At 38.4% G+C, this 22,590-nt stretch overlaps 2 protein-coding genes across 6 annotated transcripts in view; one reads left to right on the top strand and one right to left on the bottom strand.

Annotated features, from left to right (window-relative positions):
* LOC112572468 overlaps window positions 1-22,590 on the bottom strand; it is an 85,610-nt gene that overhangs the window by 37,575 nt on the left and 25,445 nt on the right. Inside the window, exons 12-16 of one of the 4 annotated variants that reach the window (XM_025252166.1) lie at window positions 21,783-22,520; window positions 18,502-18,707; window positions 17,916-18,389; window positions 17,055-17,398; window positions 15,739-16,298 (exon numbers count right to left, since the gene is read on the bottom strand). In XM_025252166.1, the coding sequence (XP_025107951.1) occupies window positions 15,769-16,298; window positions 17,055-17,398; window positions 17,916-18,389; window positions 18,502-18,707; window positions 21,783-22,520 (2,292 nt within the window). In that variant the 3' untranslated portion in view covers window positions 15,739-15,768. Of the gene's footprint in view, window positions 1-15,738; window positions 16,299-17,054; window positions 17,399-17,915; window positions 18,390-18,501; window positions 18,708-21,782; window positions 22,521-22,590 lie in introns of those variants that run through there. The other 3 variants (XM_025252168.1, XM_025252167.1, XM_025252164.1) reach the window with 3 other exon arrangements.
* On the top strand, window positions 2,913-12,866 carry LOC112572471 (pseudouridylate synthase 7 homolog). Of its 2 annotated transcripts, none has more exons than XM_025252171.1 (5): window positions 2,913-3,076; window positions 3,722-3,921; window positions 4,322-4,514; window positions 4,622-4,709; window positions 12,767-12,866. In XM_025252171.1, exons 1-5 carry the CDS (start codon window positions 2,928-2,930, stop codon window positions 12,803-12,805), a joined length of 669 nt encoding a protein of 222 aa, XP_025107956.1. In that variant the 5' UTR covers window positions 2,913-2,927; the 3' UTR covers window positions 12,806-12,866. The 2 variants fall into 2 exon arrangements, with proteins under 2 accessions (XP_025107956.1, XP_025107957.1); XM_025252172.1 differs by having other exon boundaries at window positions 12,773-12,820.

The following is a 22,590-nucleotide window of genomic DNA, read 5'->3' as shown; positions in this document are numbered from 1 at the left end:
AATGTTTATTGAGCAGGACTCATTTCAAGAGTAAAAACATTACAGAGGAAAAAAATTTACGCATCACATGTTACCTATGGACAGGAACACTGCATATTGAATTGAATAATCAACATCTAATTTAAATTTCGAACCTCGACTGCCTCACAGCTGTAATTTGCTACATTAACAGACGCCTTACTAACATAGCTAACAACAAGCACAAACAAACAACTGACCACATTAGACATTTCTTTTTTAGAAATCTTCCTCAAGACGCTTAACTTTGGACAGAAGAACATAAGAAATATTTCCTGTTGAGAATAAGCTGCCTAGCAACATCTCCCTAACGACCAACTACACCTTCCTGGTGGCCGACTTCAACTTCCTGGCGACTGATGATCGCAGCTCCCTGCAGATGACCGACACAGCTGTCTGCGACTGACCCTGGCTCTCTCCACACTTCTCACACATTTCTGGTGAGTGACCACAAAGACTGAGCACAGCTCTCTGGCTCCTGACCACAGCTGCTTGGGACTGATCATAGGTGTCTGGTGACTGATCACAGCTGGAGATTGACAACTCCCTGACTACATTACAGCTCCTTGGTCACTTATAACTCCTCTCTGTCAATTGAGGTTTGTTCTGTCAGCAGACACAAGTCTTCACTTTGACCTGCGCACAGACATAGAGATAATTACACGTCCATCTCCAAGTGAAACACCGCCGATCTCTGAAGTACGTCTTAATAAAGTTGAGTGAAAGATGCCATTAAAACAACTGTACTTTATAACAGTGGATAGTCATGAATAATTTACGATCAAATATAGCTATTGCAGTGATTTTTGTAAAATGTTTAACTAATTGTTGTAACCGGCAGGTCTTATACCCTCGCACATAGCACTTCCGCTAGCAACATAGCTCGCTTGTACATGACGCTGTCTTCTACATGTGTTAAAAATAGTTTAAACTGTTTAACCTTTACTTTTTCCTGTAAATAATCGAATTCTGTAATCGTATATCTTGCCTACTAATTGTACATATTTACCAAAATCAAATGAGAACGCTTACGATTGGCGGAAGCAATTAACATGACAACCACGGGCATGATGGATTTAAATGAACTAGTCAAGAAGTTTAAAACTTAAGGGCAAAGCACTCTCTCTCTCATATTTGTGAACTATTACTAATTAACTTCGAAGTTGAAATCTATGAAATGAACTTATTGAGCCATGCTCGAAAGTTGTCGTCTGCTTTGTCAAAAACAGTGGCGCGGCGATTACCAAACGTTTGTGTCCGTCTTCGTACATTCTGGCGAAAGCAACAAGACAACCACACTGCTTTTTCGAACAATTAAAATTTTGGAAAATTAATGCAAATTACATGTTCTATTCTCTTAAAATGCTGCATGCCATTTTTCATTTGATTTTACATAATTTACAGAAAGAACTAATTATAGCAATCTTTAATTGAAGGTCACACTGACTTCAGTTCTGGCTCAATAAATTTTACCAGTAAGTTTATTTTCTGTCTTCCTCTATGATTTCAAGATGATCACTATACAAGCACACGTTTTGTGTTCTTAATGTTCTACATGCACATCATAATTATATCCATCTAAACATTTTCTGTTAATTTATAAAAAAATTGTCACTAGACTTACATCCATATAGTTAAGATTTGTCATTTCTTTAAGGACTAAATTTCGATTTCAGATGCATTATTGAACAGAGTTCTCAGCAAAATTGATGAGCAGAGTGAAGTGCTTAAAAGGACAAGGTTTCCGAACAAATTTTTTAAAATAGTGAATCTAAGTATTATTTTCTATACATTTACAATTTTTTTATTGTGTACAATAGTATTTAAGTCTATCTTACAATTTCCTTTTGTGCACAGCCGCAGTCCTTAAAACGTTCACCGTTACATGGGAAGCAGAAGTGGATGGCATTGACTAAATGGTTTGGGGATGCAAGAGACATGGATGAAGGATTCGAAGGGCGATGCTATCTCATAGTGGGTGGAATTACAACAATGAGTTTGTCAAGTTTAATTATTAATGTGAGTATCGTTTTATTCTTTATGGATTTATTCAGTAGGTGTATTTACCTTACCATTTGTACTAAGGATAAATTGGCTACTTTCAGATAGAATTTAAAACTCCGTATATACTCAAATGGTCATCAAGACATTACAATTTAACATCTTTTTATTCTACTTTTGTTCAACTTTTTGTAATCTCAGTAGTAATTAGTAGATTTATGAGAGCTGTAAGATTTTATTTATGTGTGGAAGGTTCTATATATATTGGAATAATCAATAATAATCAGAAAACAGTCTGTGATACGCGAGTGGTTCATTCTGATGGCAGTAACAGCAGCTTAAACAAATCTTTGAACACAACATAACAATGGCAATAGTGTATTCATCCTTGCATAAATTAAACGCCACCAGAATTCATCATTACAATACAGTGTCAATCACACCTTCGCTTCACACAGTGAAGAAGACAAGGAAAAACCAAAGAATGGAGAAATTATAGAGAATCACGCAGGCAGTGTTGCGGAATCTGTACAAAATAAAATTCCCCAAACGTCACGTGAGCATGTTGTGTCCCCTACTGCCACCGTCTGTAAGTTACTGTAACCATAAAAAAAAAGTTAGATTGGCTATACAACATCGGGGATCTGGAACCTTTCTTCCTTATGTTGTCATTATGATTCACGTAATATAATTGTATTTTGCTGTATAAAAAACCCGTAGATTGAATATTTCCAGTCCTGCCTGCGATCCGCCGCCTTGGCCGGGCCAGTCCAAATGATTTCTCGGACCGTATTCAGCTGGTTTCAAGGTCTTTGTTGTTTCAGCGAACAAGTCCGAACACCAAACAAAAGTCATGATTATGACAGCAACGGCAGCGCCGATCGAAGTGAGCGTTCTGTCATTGTTGAATGAGATCTTCCATTTCCAGGCGAGAAAGTGCACGTGACTACCTTTCAAGAGAAGTCACTCTTAGCTACTTCTCCGTAGTTACTTCCCTTTCGTCCAATTTGTTTCATCTTCTAGTTCTACCTGCAGATCTTTGTTTTACTCATACCGAGTAAGATATGTTCTCTGTTAACAGTCGATGGTGTGTTTTTATGTCAGAGAGTAAGAGTACTAACCCTTAGAAATCTCAAGAATTTTGCTCATCAATGGCACAAAGTGGAAACCCTTGCAATACTGTCTGACATGCTAAACATCATGTAAACTCCATCTTACACTCTTTACAGTACCTATGTCTCTTCATACCTCCATCCATTGCTTCAGGTTCTGCTCTTGTACCTCATCTTTATGTTATTCAGTATGCCTATACGTACCTCATTGTCCACTGGCTGTTATCATTCATTTATCATTACTGCTGTATCAGAGAGTGCGATCTAATTTAGTCGTGACGTTGCGCGTTATAAGTTTACATTATTTTTATTATAAAACTACTGAGTTCTACTAATTGACAACATTTCTAGTTCTTCACAAATCAAATAACCAATCATACTAGTGACTTGATTATTCGCGTGTAACCATTTCACTGATTATGAACAGCCAGAAGGAACTGAAAATAATTTTATAAAGATAAGAATCTTGTACTTACTTTTTTAATATCGTAAACATCAGTGTAATTGTAAGCACTTGGACACGACACAAAATGTGAAATTGTCCAGATTTTACCCTTGCTTATTACTTTCTACATTCACTTATTTCTTAGCATGTCAGACTCACCTAACAACTTCCCACCAGCTAAAAAACAGAAACTGACAACAAATGATGGTGCAATCGGTGTTGATGGAGATGCACATGAAGTCATCCTTTCAACTGGAAATGGATTTCCTACTGAAAGTGAACATTGTGTAAAGCAGCCAGTTATCAGCACTGAAAGTACTGTGGAATTAATTAGTACTGTAGCAGGTATGACTAGGAATATAAAAATGGTAGTATAGCCAATGCTAGTTTCAGGCTGAAAATATTTAATTTCCCTCATGTGATGGCCAGCTAAGTGTTTGTGGGACTAAAAACTTGTATCAATATACCATGTGGCATAAAAGTTGTTTTTTTTTTTTTTGTTTGTTTTTTTAGCAATTTCAGTTTTGTTTGGCTTTATTCTTTTTATGGTTAAACTTAACTTCATTAGGAACATAATGTATAACTTATGTATACCTAAATATAAAGATATGCAACACTCTTGTGCTCATACATGTATTTTATTGTTACTAAAACATGCAGTGCAAAGCAGAGTATATTGTAGTTGATACATGTCCTTGACCAGATATTACTATCTAAACTTATATTTCTACTATCCAAATGGCAGAACACGAAAATACTACCCAAAACTCAACTTTGACGTGCAAAGAGAAGCAAAATGATGGCCTACAGCTCAGGACAGATGATATACAAGACCAGTCTAATAAGATACACTTGGGTACCAATGTGTCAGAATTGGATGTTGGAATTACAGAGTTCCTATGCAATCATCCAGGAATCTCTGCCATCATCAAACAAAGGTGAGCTTACGAAATCAGAAGCATTTTCGTAGCCTACTGATTTTATATTTTTTTTTAGGTAGCACATGGGTAAGTAGTGACAATTTATTTTCATCTTTTGTGTCCAGGTACTCTGATTTTACAGTCCATGAGGTCTCCTTGACAGGAAAGACCATTCATCTTACCTCGACAGAACTTCCTTCTGAAGAACCTGAGGTGTGTTTGCAGTGAAAAATATTTTTATATTTTTAATTTTTAAATTGATATTCATACACTGATGAAAACATGGCATTTATTACAGTAAACATGCAGGGGTTACATAATTCGATACAGTTTTTGGCATAAGTACTCCAGACCCTTGCACATAGACACCTCAATCTTACAATACCAGTCAACCTTATTATCTCATGAAAAAAATTTATATGCCTTTTACTTTGTATGTAAATGAAAGAAAAACACATGCACACACACACACACACACACTCTATCTCACACACTTTCACATACACATGCATGCACCACACAGTTTGGTCATGTATTGTTTGGAATATTTGTTTAAAGCAGTTTTGTAGTTTTTGAATCATAGGATTTTAAAAATGATGTTTGATGCTGTGTAATATACTACAGCCTTCTTCTTAGTGGTTGCAAAATAAACCATATGTTGAAACAAGATTGGATAAAGGGCTATAACTTGCTGTTTCTCATACACTTACATGTAGCAAGCTCTCACTATTTCAGCTTCACAACTCTACTATTTACATTAGAATGTTCAGAGTTAACATGCAATTTTTTAAGTTAAGAACATTTTAGAGACTTACCTGATTGGTGACACAAATCATGCGCCAAAAAATCCATTAATATCACTTATTAATTCCTTGAACATAAAATCACAAGGAGAAACACAAATCTCGAGAAATCAAATAAAAATGATTTCCTCACCTGTTCAGATCTCCATTTGGGCATGAAGCTTTGTGTGACACCAGTACTGGTGGCATAATGGCTGACCGCAGCATGGGTGATACAAGTTACACAGAAAATATTCAATCTTGAAACCCTATTGTGTTGTTGAACATACAGGAAAGCATAGTGATGGAATAAGAGTTCATACATTCCCAGACTCATCACTGAAAAGACAATGGATCAACTTCGTTTGTGTGTGTAGTTCTGACTTCTCTCATTTGCAAACACCACTTTGCTCTTGAATGTTAGCCAGTAGCATGCATACATGCTAAGCAAATAAGAGAGTTGTGAGAAACTGCAAAAGCCTCATCTTCCAGGGCCATGCCTATTATAAAGAAGCATGCTTTTTCTCATCCAACAACACAGAGTAGCTGCACAAACACTTGAAGTTATCTTGATAATTATACTTTTAATTTAACTTTTCAAGCCACAGTATTATAGCAACACAATATGTTGCTTGTAACATGCACATGGTAAATGATAAGGAACATCATTCTCAAAAAGATATCTCTGCTTTTCCTGCTCTTTTTTTTTAAATTCATGTGGGCTAAAGTCTCTCTGCTTTTTACTGTTATTTATGGTGGGGGGGGGGGGGGGTGAACTGTGTTCACGAGCTGTGCGGACGCTTTTTGCCACGCTCTTCAATACAAGGTGTATTTTGCCTAGTTTTACGAAAGTTCCTCATCGTTGTGGTGTATTGTGCAAATATACTGATCTCTCAATTACAGGCTGCATATTAAGGTAAATTTTATGCGAATATTCAGTCAAAATAGTTGAATTTTAAAAAATTTTCGAAAGAAGCCCGGTGACCGCAGTGTTCAGCGGAGCGTGAACAGCACGGCAGTAGCCTTGTGTGATTCGTGAGTGTGTGACACCTCCACTGGACTCTATGGCCCGCTCCAACGAGAGTAAAGTCTTAACTGATATCCAGACATTACTTAACAAACAAGAGGAAAACATTAAACACCACATAGACGATGTTAGAGACGAACTGAGACTTTTCAAATCGGCCATTGATAAACTGTGTATGGAGTTACAGCAAGTTAAACAAAGGCAAGAGTCACTCGAGCAAAACACTGAGAGACTAAAAGATCATGTAGACCAGTCTCTCCAGGTCTTTGACGACAAGCTCGACAAGCTCGAAGTTTTCTCACGCAGAGACAACCTGAAGTTTTTCGGGATATCAGAAACTGGAGATGATTCACACGAAACCTGTGCTGCTACGATAATAAACCTCCTGCAAGAAACAATTCCAGGGAAAGTGTGGCAAACTACTGACATCGTGCGAGCGCACAGAGTCGGTAAGAAAATTGTGCCAGCAGGACATACCCGAAACAGGGAAAACAAACCACGCCCCATAATCGCTAAGTTCACTCGATGGTCTGACAAGTTGGATATACTTACCAAAGCAAGAGAGAAACTGAGAGCAAAAGGTGTATCTGTGGCTAGTGATCTCACAGAAAGACAACAGTCGATCATAAAGTGTTACAGAGATAGCGGGGTGCGTGCGTTCTACAGAGGAGACCGGCTCGTTGTTGGAGGATCCTTCCACCAAAATATGAACAGACAACAGGAAGAGAGGGAGAATCCCCGAACCAACGCGGACAGCTCCCACTCGCAGCACCAGACAGCCCTACAGCAACAGACTGATGAATACACACTAGTAACAGCGCAGCGGAACAACGGAGTCCGACAGCACAGGAGCAGTCTTACTTACCTCTACCTCTGCGGAACCTCTGCAATCAGAAGATGAGGTGGGGGGGGGGGGGGGAATTGGTTTTTTACGCCGTGCCAGCAACTGAGGCTATATTACGGCAAGGCAGCCAGCCCTGTAAACAGATGCCACGTGCAGAGAAAGAACAGCGTACCCGAGACGAGAAATGAACTCTGGGCAGCCAACCTTCACTGTATTTGTGACAGGCGCTAACCGTTGCGTCACCGGACCGCTTCAGAAGATGAGGAAGAAGATACAAACAGATTACAGGCTGAATATGCTGAAAAGGTCAAAGGGACACAACAGCCGATGCGAGATGACAGTACATGGACACCTAAACGGCGCAAGAACAAGAACGGAGGAGCAAGCGAAAAGGGGAAGAAAGAAGGCTCTCTAGACAGTTATATAAGTGACAAGAACACCTCAGATAGTGCAACAAGATCACACAACCCAAGGGGAAATAGGAAAAAACTGGCCGTCAGGCAAGGCGTTTGACTTTAGTTAACTATAATGTAGAGGGCTTATTCAGCAAACTGGGAAACAATATATAAAGGAAGCAAGATTTGAATCAGCCAACATAGTTACATTGAAAATTGATAAAGAATTAATGAACTCTGACAAAGATGTTATCTTGATATCATGCTATGTAGACATGTAGTGCCAGAAGGCAGCCCTTTTTACAATTTGTTAGATATAAAAGATGGCATTCATCTACTAGAGGAAAGTGTATCGCAGTATATAGATAAAGATGAATTCTACTTAATTTTATGCGGAGACCTCAATGCAAGGACAAGGTCCGAAAAGTTATTACAGACGATATTGTAAATTATTTTCCTTTTGACATGGATGAGGCAAAACAAAATATGCAAAAGGAACTCTAAAGACCTCACCATTAACAGCTTTGGCAGGTCACTGCTAAACTTATTTTTTACTTATGACTTATTTATAGTGAATGGAACTTGTAAAGATGATATAGAAGGAGAATTTACATTTGTATCTTCACAAGGTAATAGTGTTATAGACTATTTTATTGTCTCAGAGAATCTTATAGACTGTTGTAATCTTCATGTCAGTAATGCGCTACACTCCTGGCATCTTCCAGTTGAACTAGTACGGGATGGCTCATTTATTAAGGCAGAGTAGGCCCCTTTGGGTAAAAACTACGACAAACAAATTAGATGGTGCGAGGATAATGCCACTAAGTACAAAGATGAATAAGATTCTGATGAATTCAAAGAGTGTCTCACTCAGGCTAATCAGTCACTTGCTTCAGATATAGACTATGCATTGGACACTTTAGTAAAGGGTCTACAGAGAGCTGCTACTACCATGTTGAGAGAAGTAGGAGGGAAAAGACCTAGATATAATAAATGGTTTGATATTGAATGTCAACAAAGGAGGAAAAGAGTCAGGCGATCTCTTAAACGTTTTCGAAGAGCAAAAACTATGGAATTTAAAACTGTGTATAAAGATACCTATGTTAGAGAAAGGAAAGAATATATTGTGTTAATCAGGGAAAAAAAGAGAAAATGTAATGAAGCTCAGTTAGATAAAATAAAAACCTCTATAAATTACCCCAAACTATTCTGGACAACAATCAAGGGAATAAACAGAAAGACAAATATTTACAACGAGATAGACCAAAAGCAGTGGTATACCCACTTTTACAAAGTCTTTAATACTCCTGACTTCTCTACCGATGAAGATACAGATGAAGTGTTAGATCGACCGAAGAAGAATGTTTATTCAATGACCCAATAACCCTTGAAGAAGTCAAAAACGGCATTAAACATTTAAAAAATGGAAAAAATGCAGGTACAGACAAAATTATTAGTGAAATGTTAAAAAAAACAAACGAAGCTACTCTTGACTCTTTGCTAAAACTGTTCAACATTTTATTTCAGAAAGGCACTTTCCCATGCGAATGGCACAAATCTATCATAGTATCATAGTACCAATACATAAAAAAGGAAACATAAACGAACCAGAAAATTATAGAGGAGTGGCGCTAACTAGTGTTATTAGTAAAATTTACACAGATATATTGAATAGGACATTATCAAGATGGGCAGAAACAGAAGAAAAGCTTATAGAGGAGCAGGAAGCTTTAGAAAAGGCTATAGTACAATTGACCATATCTTCACTTTGTTTGCTATAGTTCAGAAGCACTTGTTAAGAAATAAGGAGATGTATGTTGCCTATGTGGACTTTAAGCGAGCCATTGATTCAGTTAATAGAAATTTGCTCTGGAGTATTTTGAGAAAGAATGGTGTGAATAGTAGAATGTATATGGCTTTGCGGGCAATATATAGATCAGTTTCCGCAAGGGTCAGAGATAAGTCTGTAACGACAGATATGTTTGAATGCCCTCAAGGAGTCAAGCAAGGCTGTTTACTCAGTCCTTTAATGTTCTCCTTCTTCATTAATGAGTTTAGCAATTGAAATAAGCAAGGGAGGTAAACATGGGATCCAGTTAATACTTGAGGCTGTAGAATTTTTTTTACTATTGTTTGCAGATGATGTGGTTCTTGTTTCGAATACAGTTATTGGTTTACAGAATCAACTAAGTTTACTAAAACAAGAAGCAGATAGATTGAAGTTGCCCGTCAATTTGGATAAAACTAATATTATAGTTTTTAAGAAAGGTGGTTACCTCTCCTCCAGTGAGAAATGGATGTATGGTAATCTAGAAGCTAAAGTAACAAATACCTACAAATATCTGGGAGTATGTTTTTCTACTAGGATGAGCTTTACTGCAGCATGGAATGAATTATGTATGAAAGGAAAGAAAGGGGTGTTAGAAATTCTTAGGGTACTCATGAAAGCTGAGCTCAAATAATCCATCCATCTTTTGGAAACTCTTTGACTCCCAGGTAAAACCAGTGTTGACATATGCTGCAGAAATTTGGGGCTTATATATAAATAACCCTATAGAAAAAATACATACATTTGCAATTAAACATTTTTTTAAATGTTCTCCTGCACTCTTAAAATTTGGTTGTATATGGTGAAGCTGGTAGATACCCCCTGTACATAGATACTTACATGAAATGCATAAATTCTGGCTACACATCCTCAAGCTACCCATAACAAGACTTTGTAAACAAGCTTATGAAATGCTTCACCAGCAGCATGAGTCTGGAAAGCTCAACTGGATATCTAACATAGAGAAAGTGCTTTCAGAAAATGGGTTTGGGATGGTGTTTGTCAACCAGGGGGTGGGGGATGAAGACATGTTTCTTTCAGAATTCAAAGACCGTATAATATGTATATGTTCCTTTAAGCAAAACAGACACGCAAACATGGACAAAGATACAAAATATGAATGGTTCTTATCATTTAAAGATAATTTACAGTCAGAAAAATATCTGTCCCCATGATCTATCCACCGCTCCTCTTCCCACGGTCGGCCACATCGACCTCCGCCTGTCGCGACACTCAGTCTAGCTCTCCTATTCCACACCGGTGTCCAGTCGGTGATAAAGAAAACAAACTCGGATCTCATGGCCGAGTGTACCGGCCTTCCCATTAGCACCCGTGAATTAACGTACCTGTGAAGTGGCGACTGCGGCCCCCATTTCGTAAGCGGCCTCGATTCCCAGGCTCAGCTACCACAAAGGGAGATTTACCCCCATTGTCCACTCAGTATCGCCTCAGGGTACCAACTGCCCCTCTTTAAAGTTTACATTACTAGTTCGGCCCTGTTTTCTGGCCTTGAACCAGGCTGGTTCATGACACTTGAGTAACCCTTTAAGAGATCCAGTTAGAACCGGACCTTCGAGGTCATCTGGGACAAAATTTATGGGACCCATATGGTCACTTTTTTCTATGCTGCTAGGGTAAGTGCAATTATTTTTTGATTCATAATATTCATAATTAATTCTTGTGCAGAAAGAAACTTTATGAAGAATGTGAGCAAAGTAGTCAAAGTAACTGAGATGGCATTGTGATGCTGCACTATAAAAGTGCATTATTATTGAAGTGAAATTTATGCTGTGCTTTTGCTCATGATTTGTGAAATCTAGTTTAGCTAATTTTTTTTAAATATTGTTTTCCATACAGGTAACTACCAAGAATCTAGCTGAATCTGTAAGAGACAGAAATGTCCAAGGTAGAGAGTGATGACAAAAATACTTCCACTCAACCAAAGAGAATACCAATAACTCTCATTAGATTTTCGTCTGTTTTTATTTTCTCTACTTCATTTTAGGAATTTCTTTGCGTACACCATGTAAGTACAAAAAGCTGTGTCATCTTTCTAGTAAAATGGCAGCTTACAGATGATAAATGTTATCCATTAAAGACAAAATTATCCTTTCAAAAAAGTTTTTAAATAACATATCAACAGCTTTAAATAGTTTTAAATTTACTGAGCTGAACAAGTTGGTGCAAATGTATTCCTTTTACACAGAGATGAATAGGTAACAGCAAAGGAGAGAAGGATATCAAGGCTTCACTATGTGATGACCATATGGTTACACAGCAATGTATGTGCTTTATTCTGATTTGTTAGTAGGAGTAGTCAAATCTATGTTTGCTATTCCATGTAAAGGTTTCCATAACATTTCATTGTACAGAACAAATGACATGTCTGCAGTACTAAAAAATAATAAAGGCATTGTTATGGTAGCATTCATTGCAGCTGATAATAAATTTTCTGTAACCAATTTAGCATGGTTACAAAGAAAAATATGAAGCATCCTTAAGGATTTTTCATCCATTTGTGTCTTATGATTCCAGTTTGATTAAGAAAGCATGTATTATGATACTGTCCACAGTAAGGCAAAAAAAAGTTGCATGCTCATTTTTATTTGTTTCCAGGAATACTATTTGTCAATATGTGGGGTGTTTACATTAAAGCATGTAGTTAGGGTCATACTGTCTGTGCTATTTTCAACTGAGTTAGCCCGGACTTACAACTTACAACTCATAACTGGTTTGAAGGGGAAGAGTGTAATCAAAAACCACCCCTTTTAAAATAGAGTAAGAATTTTGATATTTGATTCTGTGTGTGTGTTGGGGGGGGGGGCACAACACATGAATACATGTCCATGATACAATAAGACTGTTTGGATTGTTTCTTAATTTGAGCCTTAACCTTTGACTCTGATACTAGATGCAGACAATAATTTTCATAAAGTCATTAAAAAAGAAAATAACATTACAGGAAGATAAGTCAAGACTGGAGAAGTTTCCCTACCTCATTACATTGTGATCCAATTACATTGAAAAAAAGATTGAAATATCTACACAGTTTATGTGATGTCTACTCCTTTAATCAACATGTTAACACTGTGTAGAAAAGAATTAACATGACATAGTTTAAAGACATCTTCACCATTCCCATGTCTTGGGATTGCTTTTCAAATCAGTATTTGCAGCGTTTTCCTGCCTACAGAAATTTTAACTTAAATTTGAATACAGTTTCTCTTGAAGTTGCCTTTTGTTTATAAAGCTTTGGAATGTTATGTCATTTTTAATATCTGTATAATTTGCTTCTACTTTCCTTTATTTCACAATATATTCTAGATTTTATGTAGTGACCTACAACTAAATGATTATTTGTTATGCAGACCCCTTACTCTTATATTTGTTCTAGTTTCAGATGCTGCAAGAAAGCATTATCCTGAAGATATAGATGCTGACATGCGGGTGCATATATCGACTTGGTTGGCTGATTCTAGAGATAGGGAGCATGGTAGAAGGGAAAGGGCTAAGCACAGCCTGTACAGGTCAGTAAATTGTTCTGGGTACACCTTTCCACTTAAAATTCTTGTACATAAACCTGTATACATATAGTTTTTGAACAAAGTCTGGATTTATATAATTATATAAAACTTTGATAATTTGTGGGTTAGTGTAAATAATAATAATAATCATAGCAGGGTTGGGTATTTTCACTCTATCCAAATAAGAAGTGTGTTGCTTTAAATTGAAAATCATTTACATGTTTCCATTTATTATCATTCTCTTTTCTAAGACTTTGTAAAATTCTTGAACATAGTTACATTTCAAAAATGTGTTCAATGGTTTCCTTTTCTTGGTTACATTAGGTACATATAAGGTATTAAAATTTTTATCTCTTTAAAAATACATGCAGCTAATACCATAGGCGCAAATCTAACCTGGAATATATGTTACTATATAAACTGTTACAATGTATACAACATCAGTTATAATTTTCAAACATGATAAAACCGTTGAACACAATGCTATCAGACACTCATTTCCTGTCCTGTTGTGCTGGCCGCCCGCTAGACAAGAGTTATTCCTGTAAGTCAGTAGCGGCCTCACAGATATTCCTATAATATTATATTTCCACCATTCAGCTACACCTGTCCTGCACAACAGACCTATTAAGTCAACAAAGGTAGCATACCTGGGCGATAGTACGATGCGTCACGTGTTCAGGTAACAATGGCAGTCAAGGGCATGTGATCTGACTTTGTAACAGTCAGACAAAACCAACATCGGCAAGATGAAAACTTGGCATCAACACAAAAATAAACAAACATGGCTATATTTAGATCAGCTTTCGACAGAATTGATTCTTGTTTTGCTGCTGCTGAGTGTACTACGGTTGATACCACAGTTTCGGTAAAAGAATAGAACAACATGCATGTATGTTTCATCAACAGCACGTGCATGTTTGTTGGTTTTTACGCCGAGTCAGCGGGTGCAGTGAAAAATGTGTACAGTATAGCCGAGGCGGCATCGAGTCTCGACCCACGATTCTCAAAGTCTTGGCGCAGGACTGGTGTAGCCCTCGGTAAAACAGCTTCTGCTGCTGAGTCGTTGTTACACAACGGTCAACCCAGGTTTAAGTCCAAATGTCTAATTATTCATAACCCTAAAAAATTTTTAATTGCAGTTTACAAAACAATGCAATATATAATATAGAAATGTACCTTCTAAAAATAGATTTAAAATAAGTAAATGCCGACAAATAATTAACTGTGCTGTTAGTCAGCAAAAGCAGTATCAGCCTTAATCATTCTCTTTGTTTGTTTGTTTGTTTTGTTTTTTTGTTTTGTTTTGTTGTTGTGAGGTTAGTAATTACATTTCTTTTAAATTTTCTCATTTTCGTTAGCACTCCGATCCAAATGTTACCAAGTAGACACACACTTATATGAGTTTGAAGTTAGATTATAGTCATTTTCTCATTTGAGAAGCTCATATACAATGATATAGTAGTGATTATGCCAAGATTACGTTTCTATCATAATATATGCGCGCGTACACACACACGTTCTTACATTATTTAATATAAAAGCATTTTAATAGGATATATATTTATACTAAGCCCCTTTTTATTTACTGGTGAGGGAATTCAGGGAAAGCTCTAGTCAAGTAATCTCTTTTATATAAACTGTAAATACTCTTAATCCAAAACCTAGATTAACAGCATTGCACAGGGAGATCCCTGTACATTTCACTAGTTTTTTGTTGCATAATAAACTAATAACCTGCTTGCCAGAGACGTTTAAATGTTCAACTTGGAATAGTGTAAGTTTTAATTGTTGTGTCCCAACAGAACTATGTGCCTCCTTGGGCACAAAAGGGAGACTCCTCATATAAGTAGCATAGGAACTAGAGGGGCAAGTGGGAGATTCGCTCTCTTTAAAGAAAAAAAGATACTGATGGGACAGGAATATCTTTTGGGCCCACACTCCCCTACCCAATGTTTGAGGTGTGATTCTTCACAAAGTAAAAGCAAAGTGAGGATTTGATCAAGAGAGAGTGAGAGAAATAATATTTTAAATTCCCCCAGTTGTTTTTCCCCCTTGTTTACATTCATATGAATGATATCCCACAGCAAATGTTTCCAGTGCATTACAAATGTAACTCATAACCTCGACTCGATTTGTCCTTATGTTCCTATATTTATCTTGAGAGATTTCAATCATTGTGACCTAACACTGAGGCCTACGACCAGTATGTTCATGTTTCACACTTGACCTCTTCTACAGAGCTGTGCCACATGCTTACAGATCTCTACCCTATCTGAAATTCACTATTTCTTTTATTATTTTGCTTAACTATGATAAGCAGGTGATTTATATGTCTCTGTTGTATTTACCTTGTTTACATTGTAAGATTGCTGAGGTATTTTTTTTACATATCGAAGAAGTTATAACTATCAAAACATCATGTAAAATTATGTTACACTTACTTAATCTAACACATTCTGTACTATGTCTTCATTATTTCTTTCTCAGTTCCTCTTTTTCTGTCTTTTCTATGACTTATATATGACGTAGTCATGGCAGACATCTTATATGTAGCGCTGATAAGTTTTCTTTCTTCCATCGTCCCCAAAAAACACCACCTGTCAAACTTCTAGACCCTCTGATTATCAGCTTTGATTAGGTGACAGGAGCAGAACATCTTGTTTCAACAAACATTTTAAGGGTTACAGTCTTCGCCCTTAGGTACATTTCAGACCTTATAGCTCGTTCTGTTTTCTGTTTTTTTTTTCTGAAACTTACCCTAACTTTAAATTCTCCACTAGTATCTATCGTGTTCGTCTTGCTTTTTCGTTGAAATCTCCCTTTGGTGCTGGGAAAAAGCATTATAAAAATGACTGTTATCATCTGTTTATCACCAACGCAACTTTTTGAAGGGCGGGCTACCGTCTCGATGAACATGAGGAGAGTGAGAGACAATCACCAACTGTGAAGTGCATCTCGACATGGCGTGCAGGCGGACAGGGTTGTTCTCAAGGCCGTGAAGATCCACACAAACGACGACTTTCCGCTCCAGGCCTCGGACGGCGTCATAGTCAGCCACCCACACTACGTCACTGGCAGCCGTGGCCACGTCATCGATGTTCTCTTGTGCCATCGCCTGTACTGGAACGCACTCTGACGTCAGTCCAGACCATATATTCCGAACGCTAAGTCCACTCTCGGAATCCAAGACATCGCTCGTGTCTTCATCGCTCGTGTCTTCATCGCTCTCTAATCGCCGTCCGGACAACACACTGAGGTATTTTATTTCCTCCAGTCCAGGCTCATCAACTGCGATGTCACTCCACCACAGCACGAACATGTCTCTCCACTGCAGACGATCGGGGGACGATGGAGCTGTGTTGCCACATGCAGGACTGGTAGAGTTGGATGATTCTGAAGCTGACAATATTAAAACTAAAAACTTTAAAGTCTTTTTGCAAATACTATTTAAGAAAATATAAAGATGGACAAGGAAAAACGAAGAGTCTTACTGTGAAAAGCTACAGACTTCTCAACAACTTTATTGCTTCGCTGATGACGTTTGTGTTGATCGTGGTGTAAACTCACACACATACTACTAAGTACTCCAAAGTAGTTTTTTCCTCTTGTATAACATTGGCAGAATTGGGTTTGTAGACAATAAAAACCTTCTCAATGCATTAAACATTAATTTTTAAAGAATTTAAAATTCAAGCTGTTTTATACAGATTGCATTAAAGTCTATTTTGAATGAATTACAGTTCAAAACAATAATTGGTAAACATAAATCAACTTAATGAGAAAGATGCCGATTTTACAATATATTTTAATTGAATTTTTTAAAGTCATTTAAAATGGAATACACAATGGCGCTGTGTTATGTAGGAACTCTGTGTAAAGTTGACTCAGGAGCTATCGTTATATTCATGATTTTTCCACATATTACATAGGGAAATCATGGTCGTGCATTGCTCAGTGGACAAAAACTAAAACTATCTCAAATAAACCAACTAAAGTTGACATTTTGCAACCAAAACAGACGCATACGGGAATTGTTTTCTGTAGAAATAAACCTGCTTTAGACTGAAACAAGTCTACGTGGACACGAAAATGAAAGTAACCTACGATGGGAGAAAAAGAAGAAAATAAACATTCTCCGAACTACAGTTCACTTACCTGGGTCCCTCAGACTCCACAAGAATCGTCCCAGCTCTCTCCCGCATTCTTCACAGTCTTTTGGGCTGAATCGCGAGTGACCTCGACCAATGAACTTTAACCTCGGGCCATCTGTGTGGCTGGGTATTCCGGTGGCGCTGTAGTCTCTAACGTCTTTGTTGAATCTGATTTCTTCTGCTTTTGCAACTTCTCTTACCACCGTCGGAGGAGAGCGGAGGGGTAGGGTTAAGTATTCCTGTTCCCAGCCATTGGGTGAGAGACCATGTAGGCAGGATGCGGCCCACAGACGGAGATCAGGAACTTGTTCCAACAGCTTCTCGCAGAAAGTCTTGAAGATGTCTTGTCTGAGTGTCAAAATACAAACACTTTACTGAGGTTTCATAGTCACATAAGAGTGTTTGTGAATGTGTGTGTGTCTCTGCTTTTGGAATACTTATATTTGTTTGTTTGTTTGTTTGTTTGTTTGTTTGTTTGTTTGTTTGTTTGTTTGTTTGTTTGTTTGTTTGACTCTGAGTGAGTGTAGAATTATATGAATCACAAAACCGCACTTAATAAGTTGAAAGAGTCGCAAGAATATATAAACTAGATACAAAAGTTCAGTGGATCTGAAGAAACACATATAAACAACGAGCAAAAGGACACAAAACTTGACGATAATAATTATACACAGGTCAATACGGCTTTAACTTGAGATCTTCTCAAATACATTTTTTTTTAATGACAATAAAGTTTTCTGTCTGGTGTCTGCGTAGACATTCTTGATATACAGGTCAAAGCATTCGGCAAGTGAAAATATTTTCACGCCTGTCCTCCATCTTAATTAGCTGTTGATATAGGTATGACATCTGCGTCATTACTTACCCGTAGCTGGGATCCTCCTCATCGACGATGACATGCAAGGGATTTTTATTAGCAGCTTGCACCAAGTCATTCACAGCTTTCTCTACGTCTGTTTCCTCACGAAACTCGTATTTTAAAAACATAAGTTGGCTGGGTGTGCCTGCACCTTCTTCATCCAAAGTATTTTGCAGCAGATTATACAGCATGGTGCACGAAGGAAGGCTTTTGTCCCACGTACTCACGACGTGGACGAGTTGTTTATTGCGCAGCCAGTCTGTCGCCATCAGCTGCAGCATCACGGTTTTGCCCGTGCCAGGAGGGCCGTGCAGAAGGACTCTAGGACGACCTCTCTGCAGCAGACTCACCTGCTCTGGGAACAAAGTTATTTCAGCAAAACACATTCCAGTCGCAGACACAGCCTGTGCCAAGGTCTTGACACTCAGTCGTGGGGAGATTACACAGGACACTGTGACTGTTGTAGCTGGACCACAGAACCTGAAATAAGTGTAATGCTGTAGTCAACACAATGCCACTCGTGTTACACTTTAGTTTCTAGCGTACCTGTAAAATTATGTTGATGTGTTTGCAACTAATATTTTATGTTTACCTTGCCACAAGTCTCTTGTACAGTTCAGAGGTCATGTGACTGTCCGGTCCAGACACAGCAACTCGCCGCTGCCACCATTCCTTGAGCTCCCCCAGCACGTGGTCATCGACATCCCAAGGCGTCCTGAGGTCAGACAACTGGTCACAGCACACACACAGACCTGTAATGTCGGCGGGATATGCTGCGCCCAGGCACCGACACAGTTCCTGTAATAAATAATTATATATATACAGCAAAGGTGTGGAGTTCACACAAGTCTACAAAAAAAAAAAAAGTTAACCGTACAACATAGAAACAGACACGTCACTAAATAGATGACACCGAGACAGACATGAACGAAGTGTATGGATGAGGATGAAGAACTGAATATTGAACACAATGGCCACTGGATTCTATACAGAGCAGAATAACAGTTGCCATCAACTTACACCGAACTCATAAGAGTGTGTGTGTGTGTGTTTATCTTATCAACAGGGAACTAAAAATATCTTGTATAGTTACAAAATCGACAATATTGAAAACACGTGACAACTTGATACTTCTATTATTTTCTTACAAGCTTTTAATCTGTTTAACACTAGTGCGTTAGTACATTCCCTTCTCTCACAACTTCACCTTTCAGGTTTAACAGTTACGTATTCTTTCTTTCAATACACAACAAACTATCTGTCAGTGGGTTCTTTCAGCTATTATTACAACAAATAAATATTAAAGTACATTTACAAACCCAATCCTAAGGATGCCTACCAGTGGAGACCATCACTCTCATTAAAATAATTCCCTTCGAATACAAAACTCAAGCATCCATCCAGTTTCGAACTATCCCTCTCGGGAACACGGCAATCGTTTCCCTTTCACTTACAATGTTGTTAGTTCCATAAAAATAAAAGCTTGTAAGATGCAGCTGGATTCCTCTATGTACTGTGTTACCAATAAAGAAGTACAATTATTCAAGTCACATGTAAAATCAAACGAAAGATCAGTTTTACACAAGTATAAAACTCTGTACTCGCTCCATTATAGAGAAGCATCTTCAGAGGGACCTCGACCACAACGTTATAGACGTTAAGAAGTCATTTGGTAAAGTCTGACACGAGGAGCTATGGCATGAAATGCCAATATTCAAAATAAAATGAGGTCCCGTTCATCGAAGTCAGAGCTCAATGAACGCAGTACTAACTTATAACCAAATAAAAGCGAATGTTTGCACCACAACAGGCGCACGTCAAGGGCGCCCCCTATCATCTGTACTGTTCAAGATGTTGGAGAACATCATGCGTGGAAGGCCGATCTGCAACCTTTTGTAGATGACATTGATCAGGCATTACCAAAGACCTAAGACATCACCAACAGACAGACAGTTTGAACGCAGTTTAAATGGAGACCATCACTGAAAAGAGAAAAAAAGGTATAGTCATTGACAACGGCAAAACAGAGATCTACATGAACAGTGTACAACGTGAAAAGGTCAGCAGCTTCAAATACTTGGGGTCTGTTACGAAATTGAGTATTCTTAGTTTGACGGGGCCTTGGCGGAAGTGGCGATGTCAAGGTCAGGGCGTACTGCGTCTTAATTTTTTATATATTTTTTTATTTATTTTTTTTTTTTTATTTTGCATTTTTAGCATTTTAGAAGGGATCTATAAAAAGCTGGGGTAGACCTAGGTGGTCGTTATTCGATTTTCTGAGTTTAGTAGTACTCTGTGTGAGTTTTAATAGTACTCTGTGTGAGTTGGAAGTAAGAGAATGTAAGTAGCCTGTGTGGCAGTCCGCTGATTATGTGGTTATAACGTTGAGTTGTTGAACATTGAAATAATACTGAGAAATATTACAGTTTGAGCCGCTGTATACATGTTCTATCTTTTGTTCAACGGATGACTGAAGTGACTTTGTACAGGAAAGTGTGACACCACAGATTTTCAGATCTTTAAACGAGCCAAGTTACCGCTACAGTCGTAACAGGGTCACCCTCTCCAAGGACGGCAGCTCCACTCCAAATATCCACATCAGGATCGTGACGGCAACAGCGACAATGGCTAGATAAGGTCTGGCATAGCTATAAGATAAGGTCCAGTACCAAGTACAAGCTGGTAGTGCCCATCCTGCTCTACGGATGTGACACGTGGACTCTGCTCGCCCAGATGGAAAGGAGAATCTAGGCATTTGAGAATATATTCCTGACGAGGTGGATATAGATCTCATGTTAAGAACATAAAACCAGCGACTTTGTACGAAACAAGATATCCACACTTGTTTGGCACCAGGAACCTCTACTTTCAACAGTCAAGTGACGTAAGCTGGTCTTTGGTCACGTGACCCGGCGTGACATCCTGTAGAAGACTGTCCTTCAAGGCATCTTGGAAGTTAGCAGACGCCGCGGTGGTCAGAGGAAGAACTGACTTACGGAGGACGGAGGACGAAAGACTGGAGGTCGTCCTGTACAGGACCTGCTGACTATCGGCCACAGTAGGCAAGTGTGGCGGACATGTCATCTGCCGTGTCCTGTCATATGATTCCCCCTACACAGGTGCCGGTCAAGGGTCAAAGGATAAATGACTGAATAAGTCGCCTCATCACAGCTGGCGCCATACCTCTCAACATCTGGGCTGAATATGCCGGCGCGGTAACGCGACCATAGCAAAGTTGGGGAATATATTTCTTCTAACGAATAAGTAGAAGTCTACACTCCCTCTCAGTGAAAGTGACACTTTCTTTCTTTCGACTTTTGATGGCATCGACACGGCGACACTATCACTGAATTAACTTCTTATCTTTCCACTTCGTAGACAAAAATATGTTCTTTTCTTCCCAACTTCCATTAACGGTCTAACACTTTTCTCTCTCACCTCCAAAATCTTTGTGACCTCATTCATACATTCAGATCATTAAATAGAGGTCATGAACGAGCATTCGTTCCAATACTAAAGTAGGAGGAGGAGGAGGAGGAGTGATACATGTGATAACCTGTCAAAGATTTTACAAGTCCAATCTGATTATTATAAAAATAATTAGGGATATGTTTTCATTGATGATTGACAGAAATTATACTTACAACATCTTGTATAAAAAAAACATATTTTTAACTTTTTCATTCCTTACCATGTCTATAAATATGGCATCGTATGACTTACTTTTAATACAATGAAAAGATGGAAAGTCTTGTTTACAATAGTTTACTGACATCGAACATCTCCATTTGAATATTTAGGATTTTAAAGTAGAATTAAAATAGTTATTGAAAGCATAGTACACAAGGTGAACTGCGCTCTCCGCGTCCTTACCTGTGACAGCTTGGGGTCGCCCTCGATGGCCTGTTGCACCTGACGAGCTGTGAGGTTCGGGAGAGCCATCGTCTTACACACGCGCAGACCGGGGGCCACATCGTGCACGAGGTGAGACAACATGACTTCCGCCTTGTCCAGCTGACTCACAGCTTGTCCAAGCTTCTTTCTAATACTTTGGTCTATATCTTGCTGTGACATATTCAGAGCTTGTACGTTGGCTCCCACAGACTTCACTTCGCAGATAACGAGGCCGTAGTGTCGGTGAATGAGTAAAACATCAAAGTCGCCATCTTTCCAACGTTTTGGGTGGTGAGGAGGCAGGTTCTTAGCTGAGGGTAACTGTGCTGCTGCAGCAGCGTAGCAAGGTTCACCCAGGTACTGTCCGAACTTTAACTCACTCAGTGCAACAAACACCTCCCTGTTATTTTCTGACAGTTTTTGTAAACAAAGGTTCACTCTCTGCATAGCAGCATCATCTCTAATGTCACTGTCCTGCACTGTCGTAGGTTGTGATTTCGTAATTATACCAGCACTCAATACAGGATGGACAGACATCCCGGCCTTTCCTTTTGCTTCTTGAGGAACAAGAACTTCCCCACCCTCCAATAGCACCCTGGTCATGGGCACGCGGTTCATGAAGACAGGAGGAAGAAAGTGAGCTTTTGTTTCAAGATCAGGAAAAGCGTTTTCTACCCAGCTCATCAAGATTTTCTCGACTGGTCTGCAGATGATTCCCTATTATTAAATTAAAATAATACGTAAAACCAAAAGGAAAACAGTGAGCTTTGCTGTTATTTACTAAAAT

Source organism: Pomacea canaliculata, linkage group LG9 (genome assembly GCF_003073045.1).
Source record: "Pomacea canaliculata isolate SZHN2017 linkage group LG9, ASM307304v1, whole genome shotgun sequence".
Lineage (NCBI taxonomy): Eukaryota > Metazoa > Mollusca > Gastropoda > Architaenioglossa > Ampullariidae > Pomacea > Pomacea canaliculata.
The sequence above is the reverse complement of the archived record's forward strand: the minus strand, read 5'-3'. Positions and strand labels throughout refer to the sequence as shown.

Bases quoted from the DNA above. Each gene is read 5' to 3' on its own strand.
- LOC112572471 (XM_025252171.1), top strand. From the start codon at position 2,928: ATGAGATCTTCCATTTCCAGGCGAGAAAGTGCACGTGACTACCTTTCA. The intron at 3,077-3,721 runs GTAAGATATGTT...CTTATTTCTTAG, and splicing joins CTTTGTTTTACTCATACCGA to CATGTCAGACTCACCTAACA. The intron at 4,710-12,766 runs GTGTGTTTGCAG...TATTTGTTCTAG, and splicing joins TTCCTTCTGAAGAACCTGAG to TTTCAGATGCTGCAAGAAAG.